At 41.7% G+C, this 27,170-nt stretch overlaps 1 protein-coding gene across 5 annotated transcripts in view; it reads right to left on the bottom strand.

Moving 5' to 3' along the window:
• The window catches only part of bcas3 (BCAS3 microtubule associated cell migration factor), a 243,483-nt gene extending 232,968 nt beyond the window's left edge, over positions 1–10,515 (bottom strand). For all 5 annotated transcript variants that reach the window (XM_012824095.2, XM_031573597.1, XM_031573595.2 and 2 more), the window contains exons 1-5: positions 10,407–10,515; positions 9,525–9,615; positions 8,105–8,159; positions 7,627–7,702; positions 4,881–4,987 (exon numbers count right to left, since the gene is read on the bottom strand). In XM_012824095.2, the coding sequence (XP_012679549.1) occupies positions 4,881–4,987; positions 7,627–7,702; positions 8,105–8,159; positions 9,525–9,595 (309 nt within the window). In that variant the 5' untranslated portion in view covers positions 9,596–9,615; positions 10,407–10,515. The remainder of the gene's footprint in view (positions 1–4,880; positions 4,988–7,626; positions 7,703–8,104; positions 8,160–9,524; positions 9,616–10,406) is intronic.
• Positions 10,516–27,170: the final 16,655 nt, after the last annotated feature.

The following is a 27,170-nucleotide window of genomic DNA, read 5'->3' as shown; positions in this document are numbered from 1 at the left end:
ATGGTAGGACAGAAAAACACTGTGATTGCACTACTGATCCTGCTGTATATAATGCGTTATAAATGACTACTTGAAAAAATACACTATACAGTGTGTGTGTGTGTGTGTGTGTGTGTGTGTGTGTGTGTGTGTGTGTGTGTGTGTGTGTGTGTGTGTGTGTGTGTGTGCATGTGTGCGTGCGCGTGAGCGTGAGAGAGAGGGGATGTATCATTTAGTGTCTCCTCTAAAATAAAGACTGGGACACGTCCTCCTCACAGCCAAGAAACAGTTAAGCGCTGTGGCGTGGGAGCTCAGACTGGTTTGGCTAATAAGCCTCATGCTCCAAGGGGTCACCCATTTAGAGGGACCTTATTAAGACGCTCCTTATAATCAATACAGACATACTCCCAATTACACCGGCTCTTGGGGCTAGAGAGGCCTCGTAATGCAATGATGGAATTATCAATGCCGCTGATAAACTTCGTGCAGCGGGAGGCTAAAAGAGAAGCAGGGAGGTGGGGTGGGGTGGGGGTGGGGGTGGGGGGGAGAGAAAGTAAGCACAGAGAGACGGACGCGGTCACAAAAAAAGACAAGAGACAATGTGGGGTGAGAACAAAGGGCAATTTGTTTCACGCTGCAAGAAAAATAATCTCCAGCAGCCGGGCAGAATGGGCTTCGCATGGCAAAGTCGAGGGAGATGAGAGGAAGTGAAAGCCAAACTGTAAAAAGAATACAGGCTACAAAGCGAGGCGTGCATGTCCTGGAAACACACCAAAGCTCAATAACTCTGTCTTTCCATATCCCACTACAATGAAACCAACTCCTGCTGCTCTCTCTCCATCACTCTCTCTTTCTATCACTCACTCTATTTCTCACTCTCTCTATATAACACTCTCTCTATATATCACTCTCTCTATATAACACTCTCTCTATATAACACTCTCTCTATATAACACTCTCTCTATATAACACTCTCTCTCTCTCTGACCCAACAGGGCTAATCTGCTTAGATTCTACCTGACAAGACAGTTGGCAGTTTCATTTAGATGCGATTACAATATTTTCATTTCGCTGATGACTGTTTGCATGGATGTAGACGTGGCCACCGCTTCTGTGTGTGCGTGTGTGTGGGCGGGGCAGGTCTCACGCACGGCAACAGAGCTTTCAATCGCTCAGCCAGCCTGATGCAGCAACTGTCTCTTCAGGTTCAACACCCCCCCCCCCCCCCCCCCCCCCCCCCCCCCCCCGCTCCCCCACAGCTATTGTTTTAAGAGTCGGAGGCTTTGTCATCCTGTGTGTTAAATTACAGAGAACATGCATTATCACATTACTGGCCATAATCCACGTGTCCAAAGCAGATAAGCACATCCTGAGGATGATCGCTCTTTTGCTCAATTAGTAGCCTTTTCAGAGCGTGGCCCCGGCAGATCAGAGCGAATGTTTTTATTAACAGCGCCCGCAACAGACTTCAGCAGAGGACTGGGACGGGGACGGGGGACGGGGGACGGGGGACGGGGGACGGGGGACGGGGGACGGGGGACGGGGGGGGTGGAGGGGAGGAGGGGGTCGAGCAGCAGGGGAGATTAACGGTGAGATGTAGAACACAGTAGGTTTAGAGGAGCATCCTCTCCACTCACACGGGCAGCGCCTCTCTCTCTCTCTCTCTCTCTGTCTCTCTATCTGTCTGTCTGTCTGTCTATCTCTCCACCTCTCTCTCTCTCTCTCTCTCGCTCTCAGGGTCCCGGGTGGCTAAATCCCTGCGGCTGCTGACAAATGGCACGCTGGGAATAATGGAATTTGGCTGGATTGTGAGGTTTACATTAATGCCACTGTCATTCTGCATTAGCCCTGACGCTCGTCCAGCCCTCATCTCGCCCCGTCCGCGGCCTCGGCGCACCATCCATCCATCCATCAGGCAGCTGTTTATCGCTGCAATATGCAAAATTGCTTCTTCCTCTTGTAGGGCCAATGATTTTCCGCGATAACGGAAAACGGACGGAATTCGCGGAATGAACACTTTGAAACGGAATTGCACCTTTGAAACGGAAACATCATTTTGTTCATACAAATCGCCCAAATTCCCCTGTATTTTGGGCTGCAAGGCTATATTTCTTTCAAATAAACACAACAACGATTGCAACGATGAACAAACATTAATTAAAGAACAAAACCACTGAGAAAATGTCACGTCTGCCCTGAACTCCGCTCCGGCCACGCCCCCTTTTCAACCGTTGACCCACACACCTCCGCTAAAGTCACATTCAGTCACATTCACACGCTCGTCTTCCCAATCGCATTTAAAACAAAAAATGTTTAGTCTTCTGTTCTGTTGATGGCTGGCAAACAACAATCTAAGAAGGGCACATATTATTCACTCATTTTAAGCCATCAATCTACCTCAGGGTGAACAAAATGAGCTGAAACTGAAAAAAAAACGGAATTCACCAAATGTGAAACGGAAAATGCATTTTTTTTAAACGGAAAATCATTGGCCCTACTCTTGTTTGTCTGTGGTTGTGTTTGGGTGGATGTGTGTGTGAGTGTGTGAATGAGAGAAAAAGAGAGAGCACCCACATGCATTTGTGTGTGTGTGTGTGTGTGTGTGTGTGTGTGTGTGTGTGTGTTATTTCTGCATTTCATTCAATTCATGTCAATCCAGTGTCAAATACTCAGCTCTAACAGTCTAGCTCTAATCTCCCTGTTCAGACTGCACAACAAATGCACAACACACATGAAAAAAAAAAAAAAAGAACACAAAAGCGGGAGGCCAAAGGAAAACAAACGGTCATTGTTTTGATTCTTGGATAGCAAGGGCTGTCCGAGTAGTAGACTTAATTTAAGCACACAAACAGACATTCGCACAGATGCACACAGACACCGATGGCGCTTGTGTAGCGGCCGTGGAGATCTCGTGCAGGAGATAGTTTGGTGATACTATAGCCTGCATGGAGAATACCAAAAAAATTCCTAGTATCTGTATACATGGCGAAATAAAGAATTGAATACGATTGAATACGACACACACAGGGGAGAAATAATTGTTCTTTTGGCTGGATAATTATAAATTCAATACAGTTTGAATAATACAGGTTCCGGATTTAGAGACAGGTTTCTGAAATGTGAAAACCTGCTGTGACGATAAAAACGAGCATAACTCATTCCAGAAATATTCAGTCTTTCTCAGAGGACGCCAAAGCCTTTCCAGAGGCTAAGAGAGTATTCAAAACTCATTTAGGATTTATTTTTCTCCATCTTGTTCACATGGATATCACCTGGTCCGAATGCCATTTCCAATTTGCCTGGCCATATTCTGTCTCAATGACAAAAAATACTAACAATTTCCAATAAAATGTCAAACCAACTACACAAACACACACACACGCACGCACACACACAACCACGCGCACACAAGACACATCTTCTTGACAATGCAGAACCAATTAGCCCTGTCTAATCAGACTGTTATTTGCAGCCAGTCTAAGGCACCTCTTAAGTCTTGACCCCGTCAGTGAGGAGATACCACAAACTAGCTTAAAGAACTAACACACACACACACACACACACCACTGAGGAGATAACACACATACATACACACACACACACACACACTCACATTCCTGTAAGTGTGAGTTAATGCACACATTCGGAGCACGTTCCTTTAAGTGAGATCTAACAAACATGCATGCACACACACACACACACACACACACACACACACACACACACCCCCCATTCCTTCCTTCCTCTACTCAACGCCATTATGGAGGGTGTCGGCTTAGCAACTGTCACACACACTTCACAGTCACTCATGGCCTGATACTGAGGTGCTTTCAACACTTTCCCTGCCCTGTACAAAACAGACTCCCTTTCTAGGCTTACACAGACAAGAATATGTCAGACTGATGTCAAGGCAACCACTGACCAATTAAACACTGACTTTTATTTTTCCTCTCATGTACATCACCAATAAGAAATAATTCCACATGTGTGGGCTCCATATTTTCCTAGCAGTTTGAAAACATATATTAAGACAAAGCTACTGCGTCTTAAATTTCATTACCGTGTGGGTAATATTTTCCTCTTTCAATTTAACTGGCTAATTACACTACCATCAGCACAGAACATGGGACAGAGAGTTCCCTGACATTACTTCACAACCAGGCTTGGGCCACATTGCCCAACCATGAACAAAGACAAACCTTTGTCTGTAGTGACACCAAGTGGACATTGGCTAGAACTACACCCATTTCAGTATCAAAGCTTCTGTTCTAAACCAAATGTATCATATATTATCTTTATCCTTTGTTGATTCTCTTGGTTACTTCTGCATAATCACTAATCATGATGCCATTCTGTTGACCCATGCGTCAGTCATGCATGTCATGGGGAAAAGGACTGTGATAACAGGGTACGTGACACACATGAAAACAAAACAAGTCTTCAAGATGCACACAGATCTCTCTCAGATATTCCCATCCATTCTTATCACATGACTGTAAGAGGTCAATATTGGTGTCGACACAAATTACAGACACATATTAAACAGAAATGTATTTGACCAATTAGCTCATAGCAGTTAATCACCCCTGCTTGCAATCTTATTTGTCATATAAAAAAAGCTGTTAGTACTGTTATGGACTGTTAAGCAAATTATGTCAGACTTCCCATGACATACATTTGTTCATCCTAAAGTGCAAACATTTCAACATTTCTTAGCGAGACAGGGAGCAGTCCTCAAGCCATATTGATTTCTCCCTTTTTGAGTGAGGTAAGGCTCGAGAGGATCCTTGTTTTTGTTTGTTTGTAGTGTTAAACACATTCAGACTTACAATACAGTCTTTTTATTCTTTGAGGGAAATCTAAATAAGTGAATATTTGATAAAGAAAGATTGTATACTCACAGATATGCTCCAGATCTGCATTCCATCGGAGTAGCCAATCATCAGACACAGTGGAGGGTCGTTGCCACTGCCCTGCATCTCCAGAAACTCTGGGGAGCGGGCCACATCTGCACGGACACCACAAACATCAGACCAGGACTTCAGTCCACTTTCATTCAAACATTACCATAAACTGGATCATCACAATACAACCATGTAGCATATACTGGTAAAATAGGCATCACTAGTATAAAGAAATGCTTGAGGAATTTCTTGGGATGACTAACAGATATGACAACAGCATATGACAAGTCTATGATAAGTCTCTGTAGGTACCTTAATCACCACCTTTTTCATGCAGAGAATATCCATATCCCCTAATGCTGTATTTGCATTTTATTTGTGTTTCTCGAGTGTATAGACATTTTCATAGAAATTACTTGGTTTTCACTAAAATCCACACATTTTTTACAGTTTAACATTTTGAGCCAACTTTTATGGCACTAATGGCATAGTTATCTATCTATGTAGCCACTGTAAATTTAAACTGCACTGAAGCGCTGTTTCGGTCATTATTATGCTTTAACCTATTAATAAAGTCTTGCTTTCACAGTTGTGACCGGATCACTGTTAATGGGTGTTTCAGAACGTTAGGTGCATTCCATGACAGCCCGGTTAACATCACTGCCAGTGGGCACTGGTCCTTAAGTGTACCACAGCAGGTCTTAGATCCGTGTCAATGCAATATTCCCAAACACGAATAAGAAGGTAGGGCTCAGATAAGCACCATAATCCAAACTGAAGTGGCGCTTGACCACTTGAGGAGTAAACGACATTAGAACATTGCATCCCTAAACAGCCCAGCTGTTGTCAGATCACAGTTCCAATCTGGCACAGGCACACTCATATCACTGTGGAATGCTCTAGCCATCACGTATGTCTTCAATGAAAAACAAACCATCAAATAGATCACAGGTTGCCTCTGCCAAAGTATCTCTGCTCAAGACTTGTATACCTTGGTGAAATAGAGTCCTGGTTCACACTCTTACTGTTGTTAAGTATGATCTGGATACAGGAAGGGGGGGGGGGGGGGGGGTAAAACTGCTTTTTCAAAAATCGAGGTAAAAGCTTTAATGACTGCTAAATAATGGGGAAGTGCTCTTGTCTGTGATCAAAGCTCCAACGTACTTGAAAAGTGCCTTGTCATCTACCACAGAAGGCTAAATGATACAGCTGTACAGGTATGCGTGTGTACCGTAAAGCCAAGATGCTGATATAAAAATACACAACCATTTGCCACTTTATGAAGCATATTTTTATAGGCAACTAGTAGGACTACTGCCATCATCTTCAAACTAATATTTAAGGTGTATGGTCATATGAAGGATAGTTAAACACACCTTTCATTCCAACTAGCCACCTAGGCTATACACTATGCATACATGTTCGGATCAGACCTCCCTGCGAAAATCTAAAAAAATAATAATAATAAAAAAAAATAAAAGGTTTCACAGCAAGACCTCACCAACTATATCGCAAAGTCAGCACGCTGTGCTGTTGTTGGTGTTTGTAAGGTTTCTGCATTGCCTTTTGATTGCTAGTTTTTGACCAAAACTCCTTACTGCTGCTTTAAAGAGGTGGTGTACACTCTGAGCTTTAACCTAAATGATATGACTGTACTGCGATGAAACACATCAAAGCTGGTGGCAATATGGACAGAATTATCATTTTTATTTAAAAAAATGTTTTAAATCATCCAAAGCCAATGCCCCCCCCCCCCCCCCCGCCTACTTTTCAGCATTTTTCAAAATGATGCAGTGGGAAATAGGCTCAGAGCTGGGGGTATAGTTACACCTTTAATAGATGACTGGGCAAGGAGTACTACAAAATAGTACTACAGCCAGTCACTAGAGGGGGCTCATGCCTTCCAGTCAGTCATAGATCAAACTACAGTCTGGTTAACAAGAAAACCATTCTAAGAAAACATTCTCTACATTTCCTATTTTATAGATGAACAACACCAATATGATGTTAAATAAAACATTTTAAAGTCTAATGAAGTACCAAACTAACCATTTCCAACCATTAACTATTGAGTTCAACCCCATCAAGATTAAATAGCTCTCTAACTCTAAACAGCTAGAAAAGGTTTGGTAAGATGACAAAGCCGAACAAACATAACAACAAATGAATGAATGAAGGCAGACAGCAAACATCACAGCTTGTGTTCGATAAAAGTGAGGTTGTTCGCTAACTCACAATGCCTGTCAACAGCTTTAGAACACAACCAGCTTTTCTATGTCCATCAGTGGCATGATGGAATACTAGGCTATAATGCGGCTTCTGCTCCCAATGTCAGTTTGCACTATAGCTATAACCAGAGCCTATACGAGCTACTGTTCAATGCCTTATTCAATTACTGCATTTACCCTATTCATCCAATCACTGCTATTGGCTCATGGAGAAGCGGATCTATCCTAATCATATGTGGCTGTAGACCAGTTTTTACATTAGTATACCAGCCTCCCTCTTCAAGAAACAGCAATCAGCATCTACACCGACATTAAAGAGGTCATGGTATTGGAACCTGAGGCTTTTTAGAAAACATACAGAATTGTCCTTTTGAACAAGAAATGCACCAGAACAAAGTTTGAGAAGATTTAATTTTCTTTTACTCTTGTGTAATATACTCTTGTGTAATATACTATGCCATGTGGTTATCTGCATCGATTTCGACACGACAGCAATACAGTGAATGAAGACTTACCATTGATATCTGCTTTTTCAAACCGCACCCAAACAATCTTCTCTTTTTCATCAGTTGTTGGGGTACCTGTATATGCCTTCAAGAAATAAAAAAGACAAGGATGAGAGAAACACTGGAAAGCAAGGGTTGATTTTAATAGTAGATATTATTTCTGACATTGGGGCCAAGTAAATTACCTGTTGCAAAGAAAAAATGACCAAATGAATTATATATATATATATATATATATATATAGAGCTATCTATCCATCTTCAACTTTCCAACTCATGGAACAACTTAGTAGTCCTCACAAGAAACATATGGCTTAATCACACACACACACACATACACAGCAAAACAATATCTACTTATCTAATATTCTGGGTGCATAAGTATACAATATACTGTACATATCTTTAGTACAGCTCATACTATTCCATTTCAAGCCTCAGCCTGCCACTTACACTGTTAAACTCCCCATGATCAACATGACACTCACCTGAGGGACGACATCTTGGAGGAATGTGACCACACTCTCCATGTATGACTGCTCACTGAAATTGCACAATGACACTCAGTAACACACCACTCTCATGCAACATTAATGCATCTTTTACTCAGACACAAGGTTTGAGGTAACACTGGTGCTGTTTCAGTTGACACAATTTTGTACTAAAACAATGGAAGGTCTGGGTTCTGTGGGAGTGAATATATAAATGTATCAGCGGCTATAGTTTATGTCAATAGTGGTTAGGTTGTTGGCTCCAGTTAAACCCTTACCAGCCAGTCATTATTTCTAAAGACTTGTTGCCTGATGGTTGTCAAGTCTGCCATTTTGGGAGTTCTTTAGTTCATACAGCAAAATAGGTGCTATACTCCATAGAGCAACAATGGTAAAACTGGGGGAATTTCTACACTGACAAGGAGACAGCAAGCAATGAGTTACATTATACTAGATAGATAGATGTAGATCTGGGCTATGTGATTTTTTTTAGCATAGGTTAGGTCACGTGAATGGAGCATGTGACCGATTAACAGAAAGGTTTCAGTCATGCCAAAATTTGCACCACAATAGGCTACATCACCACCAAACAAAATGAAGACTAAAACTTGATCAAGCTCCAGTGCTTCAGCTGGTGGGAGCCAGCATGCAAGCCTCAGGCTGGTGACCCCCTAGGTTGGGTCCAAACTGATGCACAGCTCATGTAAATGTACACTCTTCCACATAGGTATAGTGTGTAGGTTAGATTTGGATTGCTTTTTTATTTATAAGCTGTGAATCAGTGAGTCTAAGCAAAAAGCTCTGGCCGTTTTTCCCATTCAAACCACATCCTACCAGATAACCATATTATGAATATATACATGTAGATTCATGTATGTTCTTTGGTTACATCAAACAGCCTTAGGAGCACTCTCCATACAGTGCTGTTCAACAAGCAGTAGGTACTGCTTAATGACTGAAGCACAACTTATGAACAAAAGCTTTGTTACACTAGGTCTCTATTGCTCGTAGCTTGATTGTTCTCTCCCTTGCTTTAGATAAAAGCGTCTGCTAAATGACTAAATGTAAATGTAAAAGCTCTTCATCAGCTCAGCCAGGAAAATGATCCAGTGTGTCAATTGAAAACCATGGTATTTAATGAATAATAAGAAAACTTTAGTTTGAGGTGGTTTTTTTTATTGGTATTCTTTTTATCCTTCTGATACCAGCTAACTGAACAGTATTAGGGAGCTGGCCAGTTAACTTATGACTATTGACCAATGGGAACCTACAAATTCTTCATGAAATGTTTTCTTCTTCTCAGTGAGCCTGCTGTTATAACAATTATCAAAATAGCATGCCTGTTATTACATGAAAACACAGTTATATCTGGTTATATCTATATATTCTCTGATCATGATCTTCAGAAATTACTTACGTAGCAGCCTGGGCTCGAACCACAACCCCTCCAGCACAGCGGCTTGGTCTGCGAGGGGAGTCACTTGCCATCCTGTTGACAAGTTTTTCACCTGTACCAGGAGCAAATTGACATGATGATTCTGAACTATACTGAGTAGCATGTTAGAAACATCTCACAATGTCAGAATTCATATAGCTCCCTTTCTAAATCGATGTCGAAGACTATAACTACAATATTTGGGAAATTACATTATGTGTTTGTTGCTTGCCCATCATACAATCTCGAAGATGGTCTCTATAAGTTAATTTATTTAAGACCTTAAACGAGTTTGATGTGGCCTCCTTCGTGTAAGGTAGAATATTATATATGATAGGTAGTTTACACCAAACGCCTGTGTTCCATGCAATGAGCCAAAGAAGATATGTTTAGGTTTGATATGTTTGGGGGACGTGAGTAGTCTTACAGCTTACTATCCATGCAAGACAGTGACGTTAACCTTCCTGGGATAACGCTATTAAGCTAGCTAGTTTACTGGCTGACTTACTAGCTGGGAAGCTAACTGTATGTTACATTAGCAGGGTTCTTAAACTGACAGCGAGGTAAGGTTCTTCCTGTAACATCTGACGTGGCATTAAAGAGGACACCACCAGCAAATTACAAGGTGTACCACAACATATTACTTCAGTAAGCAAGCCAGCAGGCTGGCTAATGAGCTATCAAGCTATTACAAATAACTCAGAATACTTTGCAAGCAAACTAGCTAGCTAGCTAACGCTAGCAACAGTTCACCTTTGTAAGGCATGACATTGTACACTCGTATCAATATTTTAGATATGGCAAAGTCTGTGATCATATCTTACTATGCAGCAAGCTAACCGAAAGAACGTCCCAAAAACAAACCTTAAAATGAACCAAATTTGTGTTTTCAGTCTTGTGTGTTCAACCCAGAGGTCTTTATCGAACGCCTCAAAACAGTACAGTAGAAAAACAGCGGAACTAACTAGGGTAGCTACCAATCAGAGAACCAGAAGAGCCTCATGTGACAAATCAGGTCAAGAAGTGGGCGGGAACGTAGCTGTTTTTAACCCAATCAAAGTAAACTTCACTTCGTTCATACTGAATGCTTTGATGAACACCCATGGTGTCAACCCAAGAATATTTACCTTTTTGTTTGATCAAAACACGATTAAGCCATATTAAAGCCAACAAACGAATATAATTTGTTTCGAAAGCAATAGCTGTCTTTCTTCACGACCTGAATCACAACCATCACACTTTTTTTGTGTTTGTTTACATCGACATCTTGGATGACGTCAGCAAGCATGTTGCAGCATCCAGTCATTTCGCAACACTGCAGGGAGAAAGGCTGATAAGACTGATGGTCCACGCACAAAAGTCAAAACAGGTCGTTTTGATGATATGTATCCTATATTTCTTAAGAAAAAATTACATTGATAAGCACAGTTTATCGAATATCTGAAATGATGACCAACAGTGGTTTACTTTAGGCTACTCTTACATCTTAGGCTACTCTTGTCTCAGTTTTGTCATTATATTTAATATAAGATGTAACTGTTGTTTTGACCAAAAAAAGTTTCTATAAGGCCGTTCAGGCGCAGGGGGCATTCGGCAACCTAGTCCAGGAGCTCCGCCTAGACCAGGGGTGGCGAACCTGCGGCTCGCGAGCCGCATGCGGCTCTTTGCCGGCTGACGTGCGGCTCGGCTCCAGCTCGAGTGCTCACTGACTTTGCTCTTGGGGTATAGAATTTTCATATTGTAAAATAAACATCTAAAATGCATATGCATATATTTGGCAATACAGACAAAAAGCTGTCTGAATGTGGTATTTATTCATGTATATTTTGTCATCACGCGATCTTGAGAGAGTCTTTAAGTAACGTTAATGTTCCAAACATGAAACATTCTAATGTGTGCACCCAGTCTCAGAGAGTTACTAGCCAGACTAGCAGTAGCTACTGACAGAATGCCATGGATCCAGGAAAGCATAAAGCTAAATGAAAATATGAAGATGAACACCGGACTTTTTTTGCCTAAAATGGGAGGAATTATTTGCGGAGCGAAATGGAAAACCCCTCTGCTTAATATGCCAGACGTCACTGTCGCATTTTAAAGCCTCAAACTTAGAGTGCCGTCTCTCCACACACCATGCTAACATAGCCCAGGAGTTCCTAAAGGCACAGAGCTGTGCAAGCACAAGGTAAATACTTTGAAACGTCAGTCAGAGAAACAGACTCAGCTTTTTCGGAAATTCACGAAGTACTCTGAAACGGTCACGTTGGCATTGTATCAGGTGGCATGGAATATTGCTCGAGCAAAAAAGTAATATAGTGAGGGAGAGTTTGTGAAGTCTTGTGTACGTGATGTCGTTGCTATCCTCAACCCTGAAAATGACGGATCATAGCGGTCTGTGTCAGACCTGCAGCTGTCAGGCACGGAAATTGAACAGAGGATATCTGACATTAACAACATAATTGAGACAGTTATGTACAGATCTTGAGAAGTGATCCCTGGAGTAGCCTCCCCAAAAGTTTCCTTAGTCCCACTGTTGTTTTGTGTTATAAAGTATCCGAATGAGAGTTGAAACCGTCTTTATTCACAACCACAGTTTACACCAAGAGCATACATGTGTGTCGAGCTCCCGCTAACAACATAACTAATAACGTGAAGTTAATCCCGCGAGACCCACTCATAGTACGGTAACACTTTAGGATCAAACAGTTAAACAGTACAGCTATCTACACCCACCAAAAAATATATATGAAGTTTAAAATAGTAAAAGAAACGTAATGGTTAAATCATCTCGAGTTAATTAAAGATGTCGTGGCTCTCTTTTATCATGCAGGTTCATTGATCCTGTGGGTATGCTACCCTTTTCAGTAGCTTCGCCAGCTATAACTAGCTAGTGAACTCTAGCCTACAATGTTAACCTACTCACTTGAGCTGCAAATCCCTACCATGCTACAGTATAATTAGCACCTATCTCAGCAGATGTCTTCAATATAGTCTAGTAGCCAGCCCATAGAGCCCCATTGTGAACCCGGAAATGTTGAGTACACCAAAGTTTTTTTGCAGAAATGTGAAGTATGGGTCCCCAGTATACAGAAACTGCCGGATGCTAATTTGCATATGTTGAGCAATTAGCATAATTAGCATTATTAGCTTAATCGTCCAATTTGACCACATATTTTGCACTGGGTGACCCATTTCTACAATATTGGAGTCATTTTAGAGGTTGTAGAGGATGCTGAATTCAATTCTGGCACTTTCAGACATCAAAATGGTAATTGTATAACAATTTTGGATACATTTAGACAGGATTTTGATTAATTTCCGATGAAATTTAAGGTTATTTTCATGGTGAACACAATAAACTCACATTTCAGAATCACAAGAGCTCCTACGCTTTTGATGTGAATGTTTATAACCTACATTTGTTTACATTTGTGAGGTACGGTCATGTTTTTATGCAAATAAGCTGTTGTAAAGCAAGGGAGCATAATCTAGATGGATAACTTGGCATATACGTGAAATGAAGCACCTTCCTTCCATTGCCAAAGATGACCTTCTTTCCGGAAGTCATGTGTGCCGCCATTCAGATGGTGCACTTGCAGTGAGTGCAGATTTGTTTGGGGAGCAGACATGCATCAGGCAAGGGAAGGGAGCAGGGGGCATGAAGGGTATTTCAACCAACCCTAAACAGGTTGCAGTTTGCATCCAATCATTTGGCATATGTTCACATCTTTCTCAGTCATTGGATGACAGGTACAGTGATAAAGTAGCATCAGAGAAGACTCTGTCCAACAGACACAAAGAGGAGGGTGAAGCACGACGGGAGTTGGAGGCTGAGGACCGCTCTAAAATTGTGAGGATACTGTGGGAAAACACAAATCCACTCTTGACAGAGAGCACTTTGCTCTACCACATCATAAATGGACAGGTGGCTGATGAAAAGGTGAATGTGCAGGATGCGCTGAAGATTGGCCAGGCTATGTGTAAAAAGTTTTCTTCATCACTTCCGGAGGCATTTAATGCACCCATCTCTCACAAGGTAGTGACTATGAAGTTCCAGAAAAAGGGAATGAAGGTCAGTGGGAAGGTTGTTTGTTCGATTGTTGGTGGTGGGAGGCCAGAGAAAAGTGGAGCTCTCTTCTCTCTTCAAATATGAGCTTAGCCCAGTCCCCTTGTCAATCATTGATGACAATGGATGCCTCCGAAAGGGCAATATGTCAGTGCTTGTCCAGCCGCTTGGAATTCCAGTTTGCAATCCCCAGCCACCAGATGTTGTCATTGTGGATGCATCTCAGCTCATTTATCACGTGGTTTGGCCATCGTCTGGGACAGTGGCAGATCTTGCAGCCAGCATGGGACATCGGCTTAGTTGTTACAACACCCAAACATTTGTCATCTTTGACAAAAAAATGTGCAGGTGTCTGCCAAGGACCATGAGAGACAAAGAAGAGCAGGGGAGAGCTCCACAGAGTACAAGCTCTCATTGACTATACCTCTACCTAGTCGAGCACAACAAGCAAAGGCTGAGTGAACTCCTGTGTACTTTCAATGTAGGAAGTAAGATCGTGATGGTCAGTAAAGCTGACAGCATTGACACTCATGATGAGGCTGATATATCAGTTACAGTATATCTTACATGTTAGATGCTGTCAACTGTTCGCATTCTTAGTGATGACACAGATGTCTTTGTGATTATGGTTTATTGGTGTTGGAAGGCTGGTATCACAACTAACCTACAGATGGAAAAATGGAATGGCACTGTTCTCAGCATAAATGCAACTGCAAAGAACCTGGGTGAACATTGTTGTTCCATTCTGGCCATGCATGCTCTTTCAGGATGTGATACCACCTCATATCCTGTTGGGAAGGGGAAGGTATCTGCACTCAAGGCCATGACAGTTGTACCTGGCAAGCTTCGCCACTGTATTGGAGAGGCAGAAGCCACAGATTTACAGATCACCAAAGCAACAAGGACTTTCTTTCTGACTGTACAATCAGAGGAACTCTGTGACCTTGGATGCAGCTCAGTATGACATTTACCGAAAGTGCAAAAGGCCCCCAGCACTGAAAACACTACCTCCTACAGAGCGTAATATGCACCTTCATGGAAGACGTGCCCACCTACAGGTGCTCTTATGGAAAGCAGCAGACCAGGCTGATCCACCGGCTGTGGATATCACTTTGTTTGGATGGGACAAGAAGATGGGCCTAAAGGAAGGAGAGGAACTGATTATGCCCACCCATGATTCAAGTCCGGGTTGAAACCTTGCACATCAGCAAAGTGTAGCTGTGCAGCTGCAGGTCTGGCCTGTACCAGTTATTGTTCCTGCAAAGGCAATGATGGGATATGCTGCAACATACTCACTCAATAGCAAGAACACAAAGAGAGTGATGAAGGATCTGGAGAAGATGATGACAGAACAGACGAGGATAGTGAAGATGAGGAGGCTGCCTTTTGTTGATTAATTGTGAGGCATAGCCGTTTGCCTGAAGGTGGTAGCCATTGTGTGCTTTTTGTGGTGCAGAGGTGAGGCCCTCTTGATTAGTCTTGCGTCTGGCGGGCTGACCCGGGTTGCCCAGACTCAGTTTTAACTTTTGCGTCTGGCGGTGTTTTAACTGGGTCCTCGTTGGATCTTGCGACTTGCGGACCAACCTGGGCAGCCTTTCTGCCTTTCGGGCATGACCCTAGCGACTTAGGGGGCCTGTCTTGTATGGCATGTACAGTATATAGTGTATATTTGTACATAGTCCGTTGATCGCACATGGGGGACATTCAACAGAGTTACGTTACATACCGGTTCGTCATGTGGTTGGTGGTTACGATGCACACCGGTGCCCAGCAGCTTTTGAGGTAGTTTAACCGCGTTTAGTGGGTGTGCCAGAAGTGATACCCAATCACCATCAAAGTGTTTACATTGTGACTCTGGTGACATCTGTTCACCCTAGCCACCTCACAAGCAGACTGGCCTTCTAAGCTTCACCGCTCACATGAGGCAACAGGGCGTTTAACCCCAAGGAGTTTATTGCAATTGCAATGCTTTTTCCTCCAGAAATGCAAATTTGAATCAGGAGTCAAGTATCAGGAGGGGATTCAGCTTCACTACATCCTGAAAAAAATGCTTTAACATTCACAAGAGCATTCATGATTCTGAAATCTAAGATTATTGTGTTTACCATGAAAATAACCTTAGATTTCATCCAAAATTAATAACAAATGTGTCTAAATGTATCCAAATTTGTTATTCAATTACCATTTTAAAGTATGAAAGTGCCAGAATTAAATTCAGCATCCTCTAAAACCTATAAAAAGACTCCAATATTGTAGGAATTGGCCATACAGGGCAAAATATGTGGTCAAATTGGACGATTAAGCTAATAATGCTAATTATGCAAATTATGCAAATTGCTCAACATATGCAAATTAGCATCCGGCAGTTTCTGTATACTGGGGACCCATACTTCACATTTCTACAAAAAAACTTTGGTGTACTCAACATTTCCGGGTTCACCTAGTTGGCTACTAGACTAATATGTTTATTTTTGTGCCATATTTTAAATCAAAATGTGTTAATTTCTCTTCCTAAAACCCACTAGAGGACAATATTTAAAAGGTTATTTTCAAAAAATTCTTATGGGGGAGCATGCCCCCAGACCCCCCTAGTTTTGCTGGGTCACAGGGAAAATAATAGGTTTTATGTAGGGGCTTTTCCCCCCTAAAAGTGGGAACCTAGATTCGTGTGGCTCTTCGAAATGGTGTTGGGTTCTGTTGTGGCTCATTGAGCTGGACTGGTTAGCCACCCCTGGCCTAGACGATGCTAGGTTCAAGACGTTTTTTCGGTTGAACAATTCATAGTTTTCACGTGACGTCAGAATGACCAGCTGAAGGGCAAAAAACACATTCCACACCTGTCTAACACTGGAGTTTATACAGGAACCGACCACCTTTCATTCAATATCATTTAATATCTCCGCTTTAACATTGTCTGACTTAGGTAGTAAAATGCTAGACAGTTGTTGCTCGGTTGGCTGTTCAAATCGGCGAGGAGACAAGCCCGGATTTTGTTTTTATCGCATTTAAAACCCGCCCACGTTGCTACCAGTTGATTGTAGACGTCTTCTGGGTCAATTTTTCTCGGACACACAGTAAAGCAGCCATACTTTTGGGGCTGGCAATAAAAGCAGTCACCCTGTTCTGGTCGCCTCATTTATCAGAATAACTACCTAAAACGGGAATAGATCAAGTAATAAAGTCAAGAAACAAAGCATCAACACAATTCAAATTGGATTACCCGGTTTCTTCTCTGAGATTGCGACAAGTACCTAAGCAAGTAGGCTAGGCTAGTGTATTTTGTCATCCAACTGGTAATACTACAATGCCAGTAGAAAATATATGGGAAGATCATTTAAGTTGTCATTCGCCAGACGAGGTGTTCGTACTTGTTTAAACCAGAAAATTGTGTCAAATGATGAAGAACAGCGTTGGGTAGGCTAAAGGCTGCTAGCTAACAGCAGGTAGCTCGTAGCTAACAGCAGGTAGTTCGTAGCTAACAGCAGGTAGCTCGTAGCTAACAGCAGGTATCTCACTAGCTGGTAGCTAGCTATTAAATGGCACTCATCTTTGCTCTGATTATGAAGATGTTTTTTGTTTTCACCTTCCAGACGACAGCGTTGTGAACCCATCCACTTCTGAAAATTAAATAACTATCTGTGCTTTTGTAGGCTTTCAGTTTTTGAGATGTGTAGGGGGATGGATTTTCTATTAGATAGATATAAATATCTCCACACTGGAGCTCTGGCAGGGACCGTCGAGGTTAAAGAAATAAAAATGTCAGCGGGTGCAGTACATGGATCAAACATTTTATTTTTTTCTAAATATCTCTGTCTGGCTATAGTGGTATGGTCTGTGGTTGATGGCGATCGTAGTTGAGTAGGCGGCACTGCTCGAAGTTGTCCACTGTTTAACGCTGTTTCGCTGTTCTTTTTGCCCGTCATCTACCTATTGTAGTCACGTGACTGAAAACTATGAATAGCCAGTTTGAGGACCTCCTCAGGAGGATTGGACCAGACATCTCAAAGATCCAGACGAAACTCAGGGAGACCATCAGCCCAGACCAGCGTCTTTGCATTTGTTTGAGGTGGGTAACATTAACTAACGTGAAAGAGAGAGAGTTAGTGTGTGTGTCTGTGTGTTAGAGAGAGAGAGAGACACCAGGTGAAGGAGGGGGTAAATTACATTATTGGCTCTGAGTGAGTTTTGTTACACGTTTTAACAACCATGTTTTTTTATGTGTTTTTCCTAGGTATTTGGCAACAGGGGACTCATATCGGTCCATTGCTTTCCACTTCAGGGTGGGAGAAAGCACTGTGGCGGGGACTGCCTGTCTGGGGAGTTCATGGCTTTTCCCACTGAGGCTGAGTGGAGGAAGATTGCAGAGGATTTTCGAAGAATGTGGGCATTTCCTAATTGTGTGGGTGCAATGGATGGGAAACATGTGGTTATTGAGGCACCTCCATCAAGCGGCTCCCTATATTATAATTACAAGGGGACATTCTCCATTGTCCTGTTGGCGGTAGTTGATGCCCACTATCGCTTCAGGGTGGTCGACATCGGTGCCTACGGAAAAAACAGCGATGGAGGAACATTAGCTGCCTCTGCCTTTGGGTCTGCCCTGCGGCAGGGGACCCTCAACCTCCCAGGGGATGCCCCTCTACCTGGAGCAGAGAACGTGGGGCCCATTCCTCATGTGTTCCTGGCAGATGAGGCATTCCCCTTGCGGAGAAATCTCCTCCGCCCCTACCCTGGGCACACTAGCGGGGAAAAGCGAGTATTCAATTACCGTCTCTCTCACGCCAGGAGAATGGTGGAGTGTACCTTCGGCATCCTAACAGCCCAATGGAGGATATACTGGAGGGTGCTTGGTGTGTCACCACAGGTGGCCGAGTCAGTTGTGAAGGCCACCTGTGTCCTTCACAACTTTCTGTGGTGGGGGGATAGCACAGAAGCACCGACTGGTCCAGCAGAACCATCTGCTGGAATTCAAAATATTGCCAGGGTTGGCAGCAACAACGCCAGCAGAGAGGCCATCACTGTGAGGACCAAGTTCACAGAATATTTCTCATCTGGAGCTGGTCAAGTCCCCTGGCAGAACCGCCCCCTGCCCATCCCACATTCCCCTCAGTAAACAGTTCAAAACTAAATCAGTTGAGGTGTGGTCTTGTGAGTTATCATTTAAAGAACAAATTAAGCAATGTGTCAAGGCAATGTCAACAATGTGATTAATGACTGCAAGTAAAGTAAATATAATGATTTAATTTCATCAATAATAATTACAATAACAAATAGAGAACAAATTTTTAAATACAGATTACACTAATACTAATATATACAAAATATATACAAATGCCTATATACCTTGCTGTTTCACACTACTCTATTTTATACTATACTATATGTTATACTAACTATTATACTCTATTCTCCGAATTCAATGTCATACAAGGCTTGTTGAATGCGAAGCTTTGCCAGGGCTTGCTTATGAGGGTCTAATCGGTCAAATGTGGGTGCCAGACTGAGGAGGTAGTGTTGTGTTTCTGTGTATTTTGTTTGGTCTAATCATTGGAGAATTTGTGTTTGGTATGTTGTCATCTCATCTGCCTTCCTTTTTCCCCTGCCACTAGACGTGGTCCTCGGTGAAGGGTCCAGGTGAGGACTTGGTGTACACGTGGGTGAGGGAGGCGGGTTATCTGGGGTTACTTCAGGGGTTACTTGAGAAATGATCAGGCTATCTTCTAAATAATCTATACTTTCCTCAGTTTGATCCTGTATTAGAAATAAAAAATAAAACCCAACACAGCACTTATTAGAACATTAACATTTTCCAGGTTTATACATTTATTAACCCCAGCCTAATCATGTGTCCATACCAGGGCCAAATAATGGTAAAATATGAAAGTAGCTGGTAGATTTTCAGACACAAAATAATGATTTACTGTACTAGTTGAGTGGCTGGTGACTTTGGTGAATTTATATCTCAGTGGCTGATCTTTCTATTATCTGCAAGACACATTCCTAATAATCGCCTACTTAATTACCTGTCCTGCCTCGGAACAAATGTTATTTAACATAACTGTTGCCGATTGCTCATCGAAGTTGGAGGTGGTCTCCCGGAATGACAGAATGTGGAGGTATTTCCATTTCCTCCTGACTCCCCCCTCGGCACCACTCCTGGCCTTCTCCTGCTCCTCTCTCTTCTCCTTCTTGTATTTGTCTCTCAAATATTTCCATTTCTTAGTACATGAGGCCGCTATGATAAAAATGAACCTGGCATAAGACTACACTCGTTATACCTATTGTGACTATCTAGCGTTATCCTAACACAACGGAAAAAAACGGAACACACGGTTTCAGTTGAAATCCAAACAAGATACCAGTCGTAATCTAGACTCCCACCGCTACTGAAATATGAAAGATTGATTGATTAAAGATTTTTCAATCTATAAAGGTTTATAACGGTTTGTCACTTTTTAATAGCTGGGGCGGAAACAGGTCGGGGTACGATATCAATGAATATACAGTGTTAGAGTTAAATTACTCTGTCGTGTTGTTTTGGAGAGGAACCACCATTCGAAGCAATTTGTTGTAACAAGGTTGAGTTTTACTGGTAGATACTGACACAATACAACTCGCCCAACAGACAATCAAGTACAGTCAAGCAAGCCGGAGAATGCATTCTGCCTGATACAGAGGATGCTCGAACCTTTAAGGCCTAATTCTGTGATGTCACTCTGGCCCCCTGCGCCGCCCATCTAACGATCTTAAGATTGTGAAATACTGTCTCGTCCACTCTGCACATAGTTATAACACATGATTCTTGTGGTATTTCCCATTTATAGAACTTCTGCTTTTAATCTGCTGCCACATGTATGTCTGGAAACTTTCCCTTATTTGTGCCCCAGACTTGACCACTTAAGATTTATCCTTTTACTGCCCTTTGTCACAGCCCTCTGTCCCAGTTTTAACTTGCTCTCTCGTCTGGCTTTACATTTTCCACGTGAATTTAACTTGCTGTCTCTGACTGATTTTTTTCCATTTGATATACTTAATTTGATACGTTTGATAATTCAAATGTATCTTACAACAGTCAGTTTTATGAATGAGAGTTTACGTGTACTTACCAGAAAAACCCAAAGACCTACCGATCTGCTCCCAGATGGACTCTTTTATGTGTATATTTGAGTATCTTTTGTGACTCAGGTCGTATAATTCAGTGTAATACGACACGGCAAGAACAAGTGCTTCAACAGGTACCTTGTCCATCTCTGTCAATTTGGGGGGCACCGGTAACTAAGATAGAAGGTTACTAGGGAAGGTACGCTGGTACCTACTCTGCTCGTTCTGATTGGTCAGCTGTCAAAAAGGCGCTTGACGTCACCCAGCGCTTTTCTGAAAAGTTGAGAAAATTGTAACTCAAAAAGGCGTCGGGAGTTGCACTTTTTTAGAAGTTTTTAAAAGGCGGCCGCTTTTTAAAAAGGTGTCCGCCTTTTGCCTTTTCCCATAGGGTTGCATGTAAAAAAGGCGCTGGCAGCTGAAAAAAGAAGTCAAGTGTGAATGCGGCCTAAGACAATAGGTTTGGTATAATATTACTACCACCATGCCACCACCACAACCACCACAATCACCATCATCATCATCATTTGCATAGTTGTGGTATGTAGGAGTGGCCTTGTAGAGTTCAATGTACCCGAAAGAAGGAATTGTTTCCCGTCTCTGCTCTGTTCTTGTTCTGTAGAACACACTTCTAAAATGACCTGGGTTTCCATCCAACTTTTCATTGACTTTTCACCACACAATCTGAAAATCATGAGTGGACACGCTTGAAATTCGCATAAAACTTCGAAAAAGAGGGGATGGATTAACTCCTGATTTGCATAGGGTATAAAGCGCCCAAGGATGATCATTGGCGACTCCTAGAGGACTCCTCAGAATCAAATTACTTGAGATGTGGAAATCTCTATAACAATAACAACACGTTAAATACACTTTAATGAAACATGTCACGTGATTATATTGTCGGTAAAGATAGTGGCTGTCTAACAAGAGCAGGGTACCATCTTAATAACAACCAGAGAGTGAGTAGTTGGTCAGAGATCAGTGTCGTAGTAGCCTAAGAAATGGATGTCAAATTGGATTTTTTTTTTTGCAAAACGATTTTTTTGTTGTTTTGGCAAGGTTGCCATTTGAGCAACAGAGGTAAATATTAACGAGAAAGGGAGGCTGACGCCAGATATTGCTTTATTGCAAAAAAAAACAGCAATACAATAACTTTTTCTACCCAACACTATGGTAAGATTGCATGGTTCACTGCTGCCAGCAATGCGTGGGTTACCACGGGGTTTCGAAATGTAGCTTATAGAGCAATTGATAGACACGTAAAATCCAAATCACACATTACATCTAGTCTTAAATTGAATCTACTCGGCAAAGTAAGGATGATCGGTCAAGCAGTTGTCATGTAGCCTATGGTAAAACGGTTGTAAGCGTCCAAAAGCACAATGGCCAGGTAACTAAAAACCGTGAGACAATGAAGAGGCTAGACCTATTTGAAGATTATATGGTGTGTGGCTTTCCCTCTCAATACTCAAACTTTGTTACTATTGTTGGCATTAACGATTTCAAACGCATCCAATGAATTGAAATTTTACTACGTATTTCCGCTTCAATTGTCCCGACTACCTCAAAATATGAACCGCTACTGCTCACATTTGCTTCCTTGTTTTGCAGAGTGTGCGCACAGATTCACATTTTCTTTAGCTGAATTTTCATGGGATGTGATTAAAATGTGTGAATGAGTTGGATGGAAATCCAGCTAATGAAATGTTTAAGTCAATTATCTCCCATTCAACTGACTTGCTGTTGATGTGGTGGATTTTAGTTGTCGATTTTCCTGATTCAGATTAGATGAGTGTAACCTGGATTCTGAATAGCTCTTGATTTCCTTCATTCTGGTTTATTGTAGATTTCAGAATGAGATCACAATCAGAATCATGTTTATTGGCAAAGTAAGTTTACACATACTAGGAATTTGACTCCGTCTTAAGTGGCTCTCAGTGTAACACAACACAACAGCACAACGGTCTAAGAAATATATACAGGGAGGAATGGCTATATACAAGTGAAACCGTTTCTGTGAACTGTAAACACAACAAAAAGTACAGAGATAAATATTAAATGGTAAAGAGAAATGACGATGATGATTAGATTTGATAGATTCTAATTGGCTGGCAGCATCCTAAACTCTGATTGACTCCCAGTGTCCTGGATTCTGGTTGACTGTTTATGTCCTGGATTGTGATTGACTGTCAATTTCGTGATTTGTGATTGGCTGGCAGTATCCTGGCGCCTGACTGACTGTTGAATTGCTTCAACATCAGCCCATGCAGTAAAGCTAAGAATATTTTTCTTCAGTCAATGAAATGCTCTTATTATTGTCTAACTCATTCATTATTGTATATTCATCTTAGACATTCGAAGCAACAGTGGTTCTCCTGCTTGACGTATTTTCAACCAAACTGTGTTTGCAGGGAGAAGAAATATGTTACACAGCCGTCAGCTTTCTGCAAGTCCCACATAAGTCGTGTCTACAAAATTAGGAATAGAAACAGAGCCTTCTATACAAAGCATGGCATCATGGCAAATACATTTCATGGTTAATCAGTAACCAGACCTCACCTCACTTCACCTCATCTCATGTTTTAGATCATTCTTCCTTCCTCTTTTTGGGAGGTTTTACATATGGTTACTGTTCTTCCCTATTTGTGCGTACCGCAACAGTCACATCGGCAGTATTCCGTTATGCTTTGACCCACTGCAGTCATGGCTACAGGGCTCCTGGATACAAAGTAAGTTGTAGTGTTAACTGAGATAGAAAATGTACGTTTTATGATTTTAAGTGATGTTCAATCATCTTTACTGTTAAAAGATGCTTAACTATTAAAGTATTAAGAGTCTTGCCACAACAGTTTGTAGATTGTTGGTTGAACTGGGACCATTTGTCACTGGCACTGGTCTACATAATGTTTTAGATTGACCCAAGGTCATGTCTATGTTATTTCTCCCATGTAATGGAATTAGGACTACAGTCATAGAAAATTTCAGGATGGAAAGGTGACTCAAATGAGAAAAAAAAATGGTATGGTAGGTAAGACTTTATTGATTGTAATAGTTTGTGAAGATTTTATGTATAAGGCATTAACTCTTAATGTATGATTTGTTAGTCACAAACTGACTGATTGTTATCAGTGACTGCCTGTTTTATTTCACCTTTAGAGCAGTTCTGTTCAACATCTGCCTCTCATTTTCCTTTCTATTTATAGGCTGGTTTGCGTAGGCTAATGGGGAAAGCAAATGAGTCATCACTGTCTACCCCAGGAAACACCATTTGTCATCACTCCACATGCTTGACTGCGTCCTCTGGGGCTTGTTTGTCCAGCACTTCCAGTAAAGGCTGCTCATGTGCCAGCCATAGAGACTGCTCACGCTCTGGTGGTCCTGTTCCTGGTGCAGATAGCCCTTCAGACGGAGCCTCTCATGCATCCCTAGAGCAGAATCCTCCATCAGCTCTTACCAGTGCTTTTCGCTGGAGCCTTGAGTATGACCTGTGTGTTTGCCACAGCACCAAAGACGACCAAGAGGCTGTACTTATGGTCTCCTACCTTGAGGCAACAGTCAGAAGTTTGCGCTGTTTTCTGCCACCTCGGGACTGTCCTCTTGGTAGCTCTGTACCCACAGAACTTTACAGGGCTGTGCAGAGCAGCCACTGCTGGGTACTGTTGATCACGTCACATTTCCTGCAGGACGACTGGTGCCTGTACCAGATGCACCAGGCCTTGTCAGAAGCACCTATGTCAAACAGGATTATACCCACCCTCCTACACTTGCCTTATTCAAAGTGTCCAAAAGAGCTGCGCTTCTTTTACATGATTGACCTGAGTCAAAAGGCTAGTCAAGACCATGGATATGATCTAGTGTACAAGGCAGTGCTTCAATGTGAGTACAAGAGTTCAGAAAGATTTTACATCATTGTTTTACAGAAAGGAAATGATTATAACTTTTATGACATCTGATTATGACATCTATTTGCTATTGTTTGCTGTTGAATTACTTGAATTACATATTGCATTTGTGGTTCAAATGCACACTACTGAGGTGTAAAATGCAGTTACCACAGTAGTACTGTATGGGTATACAGAAGGTCTGTGATTAACTGAAAGAGCATTCTAAATAGGCAACTGACAGATTCCCCTATCAACCAAAAGCTCAGATGTAAGATACAGGAGTGAATGAAGCAATGCTACTGTGAAATAAAAGATAAGTATTTCATCTCAGACAGGTAGAAATTATGAAAGTCTATAGCTTCTATTTAGATTAATATTGATAAATCAGATTGGTGTTTAGAGCATATGCAATATTGAACAAAAATCACTGTGGTCAAATCATTTATACATCACCACTGATTAACTGACATCCCCAAATTAAATATTTGGTGTCTGTTGTGGGGACGGAGAAAAAATGTAACATCGTGAGTTAAACTATATGGCAAACGGAGACAATATCTTCAGACACATCGAAGGGAAAACCATAATATCATGAAAGAATTGCATGGACATAATTAGTGCAGCAGAGAGCAGAAAAGAGCAAACATTTATTTTTCTGTAGATTATCCCTGGAAGGTAAATGCAGTATACAGACAATGCCTCATGCCTCTTCCTGAGGAAGACATCAATGCCATTTAAACACTGCAGTCTCATAGCCAATGCTAAATTCAGTAATGTTGTTAGGATGTGCAGGCATTCCTAGTTGTAAAATGTACATTGATCCGTTTCCAGCTTTTAACTATACATCCGCTCTAAGTCAGTAAGTGGTCAATAAATGTAGTTATTCAAATTTGAATTCTAGTCATCATCATCAAGTCATCTAAAGATCCTCCATGTTATGCAGCACATTTCTTCCAAAAATAAAGTGCATATGTGGACGGATTGTTCCTTTCTTTGTTTCAGCCAGACTTGATTTGTATTCACTCTTCTTGGACAAGAGTCCACACCTGGAGACAATGTATTGAAAGTTTGATGGAGCATATTTTTGCTTTTTATTTCAGATCTTGAGGATGGTTTGGAAAAGAACAAAAACCAGAGCATAGTCTCCACAGCGGCCATTTCTGACACAGAAAAAGAAGATTTCAGTTCCTTTAAAGAAACGGATGCAAATCACAGTTCAACCACAGTGAAACAGAAGTCCATAGCCAAGTCAGCTGATGCGTGTAACATCTTGTGATATGATTGTTCACTGGGTTTATGTAAAAGGTGCTCCACTAAAAACAAGTTGACTGTGCAGAATTGAATGCCATCTAATGCAAACCAGGGGTGTATTCGTCGTAAGGGATTAAGTTAAGTCGATCAATTGTCCTATTAGCCCGTTTGAATTACCGAGATGATTGAGAACAGGATATATCGGGTCGTCGACGGCTTGTCCGCGGTCTAACCATGTCGTTAATTTGAACCAGGCTAAATTTATCAGGGCAATTGCGCGTGCCCGTCCTACGTCAAAAGGGAAAGCGTCACCAAAACCATGATTTTCTGACGGTACAATGGCTATTAAACTCAATGAAGGAGACTCTTTTTTTCTCCGTTGGCGAGCAGGAGATGATCATGACTGTTATGAAAAATACAAGACCATAATCATGGCAAAATCCAACACCGCCACCGCTGCGACAGCAAGACAAGAAGCTGTGTATGGGGCTGTTTATGGGTGGATATCTATGTATGTACATAGGATGGCAAGTGTGATTTTGGTCCAATGGGTAGCGCTGTCAGTTAGTAGTTTGACTACTAAAAGTTTTACTAGGTTGCTAGTTCGATTCCCCTCACCTCCATACTAAGTGTAGTTTTACATTTCTTTGTAAGTCGCTTTGAATAAAAGTGTCTGCTAAATGACTAAATGTATTAATAAGAAATTCAATAAATTGATGCAGTGAAAAGAAATTGTGTGTATTTCTCTCTATTCTTATCATGAGTGCACCTTAATCATTTTCCACAATGATGATATGCTATGGTGTACTAATAACACTGTCATTTAATTATGAGTGCTTTGTTCTCCGCATCACCGACACTACAAAAATGTACTACTCGCATAAAAGCTCAAGACAGTCAATGCTCGGCTGTGGTGTTTGCAATAAATGGCTCGAGAAGGTCTTGTAAATACATTATTCCTTGTCGGCTGAATCTGTAGCGCTCATACAAGAACTCATCATGATGGAATAATGGATCTTGGCGATCGCGAAGAACTCTATCACTATGAAGCGCCAATCTAACTAATATTGCTCCTTGGTCAATGGGATCTCTCCTTTTTCCGGGGGTGTGGCAAGCTTATCCAGCTTCACCTAAATTAGCCTGCACTGGAGCAGGTTAGAGCTAACTGATGTGTTGCTATGATGATTTATCGAAAGTTGCTTCCACGAACCGAAAGGAGGGACTTATATTATCTCATCTTGAAAATCTCAAATGCATTTTGTAGCAATTTTCAGATATTAAATTATGCTAAAATGTTTTTCATAATGGCCCATTATGTGTACATTTCTT

Source organism: Clupea harengus, chromosome 9 (assembly GCF_900700415.2).
Source record: "Clupea harengus chromosome 9, Ch_v2.0.2, whole genome shotgun sequence".
NCBI lineage: Eukaryota > Metazoa > Chordata > Actinopteri > Clupeiformes > Clupeidae > Clupea > Clupea harengus.
Note: the sequence above shows the minus strand (reverse complement) of the source record. Positions and strands in the feature narration are given on the sequence as shown.